At 32.0% G+C, this 7,924-nt stretch overlaps 1 protein-coding gene across 1 annotated transcript in view; it reads left to right on the plus strand.

Annotated features, from left to right (window-relative positions):
* Positions 6,729–7,924, plus strand: part of LOC107619745 (pentatricopeptide repeat-containing protein At5g46460, mitochondrial) — a 2,509-nt gene continuing 1,313 nt past the window's right edge. The window contains exon 1 of the mRNA XM_021111487.1: positions 6,729–7,924. Coding sequence (XP_020967146.1) covers positions 6,895–7,924 — 1,030 coding nt within the window. The 5' untranslated portion in view covers positions 6,729–6,894.

Raw genomic sequence — 7,924 nt, forward strand, 5'->3', positions numbered from 1 at the left:
GTAAGATAGTACGACTATCAAAGATTTTATTTAAACTAGTGGGAGTATTGGGTAATATATTTTGAATTAAACAACTTTAGAAGTTGGAATGCCATTAGACAAATGGCTTTTGCGAGAATTGTTCTTGCAAGTATTTTTAGAGATTTATTTTGTTACAAACAATTTATAATTGGCCTTAATATGATTAAGGTTTATGGTCTCTTTAGAAAAACTTGTGAAAAAATAGTAAAGCTAATTTTAGAAAATATATAAATAAATAATAACTAAATAAAATGAAAGGTAATAAACAATCTTAGTTTATAACCTTAGAATTTTAATGGTTGAAAAAGAGAAGAATTATATACCTCTAATTAACGGATGGTTCATATTGAAGAGACTCACCTATAAATTGAGTTTTTCTTTAATTCATTTCAATCAAGTCATCCAGATAGAATAACATAATATTTCTTTGATTAGTTTTCTCCTATATATGATAGAGAGAAGTGTGTTCTCCTTTTGTCAAGAGAGAGTGTTATTGTAATCTCCTTGTGATAGAGAGAAGTTGTAATTCTCAAAGAAAGTTATTCAATTGTTTCCATATTTTATACAAATTTCTAATTTTTCATCTCTATATTTTGCTGTGTCATTTGTCTAGTTCCTAACAGTGGTATCAGAGCCAAAGGTTGCTGATTAATATATTTTTTTTTTCGCTGCGAGTTACCTTCTAAAAAAAAGGCAGCAAAGTATGAAATTCTGAAATTCAGTGGGAGTAATTTTTCCATATGAAAATTGAAGATAAAAGCCATTATGAGAAAAGACAATTGCGTGACAGCAATTGAAGGTAGACCCACTGGAATTACAGATGAAAAATGGAAGGAGATGGACAACAATGCTGTTACAAACTTACACTTGGCACTAGTTGATTCAGTTTTATCAAGTGTAGCAGAGAAAAAGACAGCAAAGGAAATTTGGGATGCTCTCACCAAATTATATGAAGTCAAGTCACTTCACAACAAGATATTCTTGAAGAGAAGACTTTATACTCTTCGAATGAGTGAGTCCACATCGGCAACGGATCACATCAATAATCTAAATACGCTATTTTCTCAACTTTCATCGTTGGAATATACCATAGCGGAAAATGAACGTGCAGAGCTCTTACTTCAAAGTCTACCAGATTCATATGATCAACTTATCATTAACTTAACTAATAATGTTTTGACTGATTCTTTCTTTTGATGACATGGCTGCTGCGGTTCTTGAAGAAGAATCTAGGCGCAAGAATAAGGAAGATAGATTAGATAGCTCAAAATAAGCAGAGGCTTTGTTGATGACAAGAGAAAGATCAATGGAGCGTGGTTCCAGTGGGAATCAAAGTAGACCAAAGTCACAAAGTAAGAAGCAGGTCAAATGCTACAATTGTGGTAAGAGGGGCACTTCAAGAAAGATTGTTGGAATAAGAAGAGTATAGAGAAGGTTCCAGAAGGATCAAGTTCTCAAGGATGTATTGCAAGTACCTCTGATGATGGAGAAATCATGTATGGCGAAGCAACAATTAGTTCTAAAGGTAGTAAACAGCTCACTGATGTTTGGATTGTTGATTCAGGAGCAACATGGCACATGACTCCTCATCGTGATTGGTTTTGTACATATGAACCTGTCTTGGAAGGATATGTGTTTATGGGAAACGATCATGCTTTAGAAATTGTTAGAATGGGTACTGTCAAAATAAAAATGTTTGATGGTTCTATTCGTTCACTTCAAGGGGTAAGACACGTGAAAGGCTTGAAGAAGAATTTGTTGTCGATTGGGCAATTGGATGAACTTGGTTGTAAGACCCATATTGAAGGTGGGATCTTAAAAGTTGTTAAAGGAGCTCTTGTGGTAATAAAAGCAGAAAAGATTGCAGCAAATCTATACATGCTTGTGGGAGATACTTTGCAAGAGGCAGAGGCATCAGTTGCTTCAACAAGCCAAGAAGAAATGATGATGATATGGCATTGCAAACTAGGCTACATGTCAGAACGAAGCTTGAAGATTCTTGTAGAACGTAATCTCATTCCCGGGCTCAAATCGGTAAACTTACCGTTTTGTAAGCACTGCGTTACAAGCAAACAACATAGATTGACGTTTGGTAGATCAACTGCTCAGAGCAAGCACATATTGGAGTTGATTCATTCTGATGTGTGGGAATCGCCGGAGATGTCCCTAGAAGGAGTAAAATATCTTGTATCATTTATTGATGATTACTCTAGGAGAATATGTTAGAACTTGAAAGAGTGAGAATATGTTGTTATGATTACTCTAGAAAAGAGTGAGAATATGTTTGAATAAGGAGTATGAACACAATCCAATCAATCATGTGTCAAATAATTTGTTGTTATTATTATATTAAAATGTTAATATAATAAGGTCCTTGATTAAATTTAGAGATTTATCATTGTGATAGTGATCATAATATTGAGAGATAAATCTTTTATAATTTAATATAAATTGTTCTTGGTCATAGGATTATTAAAAATGACATTAATAATCTGAAAAGACCAATATATATATAATGGTCTTCATTGGATGAAGATTAATAGATCTCATTTATTAAATTATATATATAGATGGTGCATATAGAGATATGACCATTGAACTGACTCACTTTGAGAATTCCTAATGGTTATAATTACCGTATATTTGTCAATAGGATATTCTCAAGATGAACATAGTAATAGAGTTTCCTTTTACCTGCGACTGTCATAGTAATTAATAATGTATTTATTATACTTTGATTCCGGACACCTAATACCCTAGGGTGCTAGTTGAATGGATATTGGGTATGATTTAAATACTTGTAGAATTAATTATTAGTCAGTAAGAAATCCGTCAACTCTCGGTAAAGAGTTTGAGCTCTATGATTATAATGACTGAGATGAATGAAACATTGGCCAAGGGGATTGAATAAATGAAGAAATGAGTTTCTTAGGTCATTCACAGTTCATTATAATAATGGTAACAAGTTAGAGTTTGACAATTAAACCATACTCTAAAGGTTAACCAAGAGCTGAAAAGATGAAATGAATTATACTTTGTTCTTCTAAAGTTCTTAGTAAAAATATATTACTTCATACTATCAGGTCGTTGAGGAGTATTGCTAGACGCCAACCTTGATTAGTAAATTTAGTATACTAATCTACTACCCGTTTAGTATTAAACCTATGGGGTCACATACTAACGAGTGTTCTAATCTTTGCTATAGAATTATTTAATTATTATTTTGATCTGATCAAATAAATAATTATATTAATTCAAAATAGAATATTATTATATTCTTTGCTAGCACCAAGAATATAATAACAGTATGATAATTGAGAATATTAAATGAGATTTAAGAATAATTAGTTATTCTATTTCTAAAGTTGAATGAGATCCTAACTGATTCTTTTTCAAATTGAGTTATGATATGATTCATAAATTTGAAGGATTCAGATTTAGAATTTCAAGATATGACAATATATGATTTAAATTTGAATTGAGATTCAAATTTAAAATCAGTAACAAATCTCATACTATATATATGTATGCAAAGAGTACAGGAAACAGATGAGAATGAAACACAAGGATTTTATTCCTTTATTTCTACACACATAAACGTATGTGAGTCTAATTCTTGGAGAAGAATTTTATGGCGTGCAAAGAATTGTAAGAGGTTTCTCAATTTAGATCAGATGTCCATTGGTCAAGGAGTTGACAGCAAAAGTTGGTCTCGGTGTGGATACGTATAGAGTCTTTGTACAATCGAAGAATAAAGTTTTTACTAAAACGTCTAAAGGTATTTAGATCTGATCTATATATTATTATTGGAATAAAGTTTAAACACAAAAATAGATCTTTAGGATTACCTTCTTTTCTTCCGCTGCGTGTTATGAACACGTAGTAATCCTTCAACTGCATCATTAATTTCTTCGTTAGACGGCATCCATTCCAACTCTGCTGCCTCCTCCTCCTTTATCCGGTTAACCAGTCCATCATGAAATCCTCGTATAATTTTTTTTCACTATATATCTTATGCCAACAAATTAAAGATTAATTTATCATAAATTTAAATTTTATTTAAATATTTACTGCTAACTAAAGAATATTGTATGCATATAATAAAATTAGAACTTTCACACTTAAATAAATTAAAAAGTTAATCACTAAACTAACAAATTAATTAGTACCTCTCATACTCTCATATGTAGTTAACTAGCAATAGTTGGGTACTTGGTATATAGGCTACCAATCTCATTTCAACTAATCGGATCCGATAAATAAGCCAATAGTGCATTCATCCAACTCAAGAGTATCATTTGGGGAAGGTTCGGAGCAAAAGTAATTAAATGGGTAAGATAGTAATTACAACAAGAAAATATAATATTTTTATGTGCAGTGTATATATAATTTTTTTTTTAAAATATTTGATTATGAATTGATTTTTCAAATAAGCTAAATCAACATCTAGATAACAAATAATAATATAGATGGTTAAAATTATTACAACATTTTTTGTTTATAATCACATTTTTAAATTGTAACCATAATGAATAAAAACCGTAGATAAAAACCTAAAATATTATAGTTAACATCTTACATGGAACTAAATTATTTTTAAGTATAATAGAATTAAAGTTCTACAAGTTTAAATAAATACAACCGTTTTTACTCGTAACATTAGTATTTAATATATAGTAGTATAAGTTTAAAAAAGAAAAGAATTTTATAAAGTGTAAAGACATTAAAAAAAAAGTCAAATTCTTCTTGCATGTTATAACTAACATAAAATCTAACAATTATGTAACAAAATGAATATAAATAAAAAATAAAATAAAAAAATCATCATGTAATACTAAATTCTATTTTTTTTTTTTTTTTATAAAATAATGCAACACATGTTCCTTGGCAAATGCAAGAGGATATTTGTGCATAATTCAATTGGTTTTACCTTTTTAGGACATCTTTCAACAAAAATAAAATACCAACGCTCTCTTGATCTATACTTTCCAATGGGCTCATCGCGGGTTGTCTTAAAGTATTTATTTGGTCATTTTTTTTATCTCCAGGCGAAAAGAAATACCATTTCTTCTCCTCATACCATGTCATACTTTAAAAGGTATATACAATATAAAGTTGAACTTTCTTAATGAAGTTCTCATTAATTGGAATTCATAACCAACAAAAGCCTTTTCCATTATTCAATATATTTCTAGATTCTGGTGGCTCACTGTAGATGAAGTTAAAATTGTTCGGGTTAGATGGTTCCAAAGTGGATAAATTAAGGGATGTATAAAAAAAATAAAAGAAAGTGAATTGTGATTTTTTTAACTATTATATAGATGGTGAGGAGCAGTAGAAATCAAAATATTTTTTATAACAAGGACATATTACACATGGATAAATTGATAGGAACAAATTAAAGCCGTTATTGTGAATCAGTAGTGTATTGAAAGAAGAGTGAATAAAAATGAATATATACAAATTATAAAAGAAGCATGAGGTGGTTCTGGCGGCTGTGTCTTATAGAGTTGAATGTAATACCTTTGTGATTGGTAGATATCTGGAGAGTACAAAATGGCAATGTGAACTACATCATGGGAGAATTAACAAAAAAAACTCAAGAAGGGATAGATCTCCTAGTTAAGTTACAAGTTGCTGTCCAAATTACTCTTGAAGACGCAGGGGTAAAGGAAGAGGAATTAAGAGTATGCATTGACAACAACTACATGGCAAGTTGGATAAATGGGAAGAGAGATATGTCGTACGAGCTGAACTTTTTGAAGAATAAAATCTTTAATATTAAACATATTTTTCAAAACTTGTGTGTTGAATGCAGGCTATGAATGGCTTAAATGAATAGGAACATAACAAAAACTATAAATGGTGCAATAAGTCGGAGTAAATCACTGAATGTAGAGAGTTTATTATATAACAATTTGTCATGTCTTTTGTTTGTTGATTTTGTTTAAAGCCTATTAGGTATGTTTTAGTGGTTAGATTTTATGGCACTTTTGACATGATTTACAAATCAAAACTCTTCTCTCCAAATTTGGATAGAGTATTAATCAATTATCTAAAAAAAACAAGTTAAACTAATTCAACAAACATCAATTGTGATCATACTATACTCACCATCCGTTTAACCAGTTAATTTAACAAACACCCAAACTCAAAAATACATAACTCAAAAGATAAACAAAAGTCATATTATATAGAGTAGTCTATTTTTGTTCACTTCTGAACAAATCCATGTCCAAAACAATCTAAATCACAAATCAAAATAATCTAACTCATCAATCTAATGCTCTAGGCTCACTTGAAAAGACGGTTAACTTCAGAGTATTGTATTTTGTGAAAGATAAAAAATTTGGAAGCCTTTAAAGTGAAACGTTAGCACAATTCTACATAAAATAAATTCCAATAAAACATGGTTCAAGTTATAAAATATCGTTTCTTTGTAAATCTTCAATCTTTTCTATTAGTTCTTCTTTTATTAGTATTTAGTATTTATTAAAATGAGAGATCTCTTTTTTTTTTATCTTTATTCCTATAATAAATAATGTATTTTTTTTTCTACAAAACAATGCAATTACATATCATATCATATCATATCGGATATTAGTAGTAGCTGTAGTAAATTAATCGTTAAACATGCGATAAGTGGGTTAAAATGTTAAATAATAACAGAATTAGTCAATGAGTTATAGCTCAAATGCCATAGTCTCTCCATACTCAATTAAGAAGTTGCGTGTTCAAGTCTTCTATCTTTGATAAAAAAAAAAAATTAAAAGCGCTAGCCTGCTACTACGAAACTGTGGAAAATCAAAAACAAAAGACAAGCATGGAGACGATAGAAGAATAGAGAGTAAGAGCATGTAACACAAAATCTGAATGAATCGTACACACTTATTTCAATCACTGTTCAATCTAAGATTCATATTCGCCGGCGCCACCATCGGATACTGGAGGAGACCCTTCTCAGATATTGCAAGTACTACCACTTCATACAAGCATGAGCTCATTCACCGCCTCAACACACAAACCTTGCAGGAGGCACGTGGCTTCTTCGACCAAATCCCTTCCCCTCACGTGACCCTTGCCACCATCATGATTTCTGCCTACGCCTGCCACCACATGCTCCCTGAAGCGCTCGACCTCTTCCGCAAGATACCCTCTAAGGATGTGGTTTCCTGGAACTCCATCATAAAGTGTTGTATATATTGCGGCAATTTCGCCACTGCATGGAAACTGTTCGACGAAATGCCACACCGAAATGTCGTGACTTGGACCACCCTTGTTGATGGGTTGTTGCGTTTGGGAAGAGTTGAGGATGCTGAGAGGTTGTTTTGGGCCATGCCAAATAGAGACGTGGCTGCCTGGAACGCTATGGTTCATGGATATTGCAGTAATGGCAGGGTGGAAGATGCCATGCGCTTGTTTTGTAGAATGCCCTTGAAAGATGTGATTTCTTGGACTTCAATGATTGGTGGACTTGACCAGAATGGGAAGAGTGACGAGGCTTTGGTTCTCTTTGAGAAGATGGTGTGTTCTGGTGTTAAGCCTTCGGCTAATACCCTGGTTTGTGGGTTGGCAGCTGCTGCTAAAGCGTGGGCTTTTCACGCTGGTGTTCAGATTCATAGTTGTGTGTTGAAGTTGGGTTATTGTTGTTTTGATGAATTTGTAACAGCTTCACTTGTCACGTTTTATGCAAGTTGCAAGCAAATGGAGGCTGCATGTAATGTTTTTGATGAGGTTGTTCAGAGGAATGTGGTAGTTTGGACTGCTCTTGTGACAGGGTATGGTTTGAATGATAGGCATCAAGAGGCATTAGAGGTCTTTGGGAAAATGATGAAAATGAATGTGGTTCCAAATGAATCTTCTTTCACAAGTGCTTTGAATTCATGTTGTGGGTTGGAGGATG

Source organism: Arachis ipaensis, chromosome B09 (assembly GCF_000816755.2).
Source record: "Arachis ipaensis cultivar K30076 chromosome B09, Araip1.1, whole genome shotgun sequence".
Classification (NCBI taxonomy): Eukaryota; Viridiplantae; Streptophyta; class Magnoliopsida; order Fabales; family Fabaceae; genus Arachis; species Arachis ipaensis.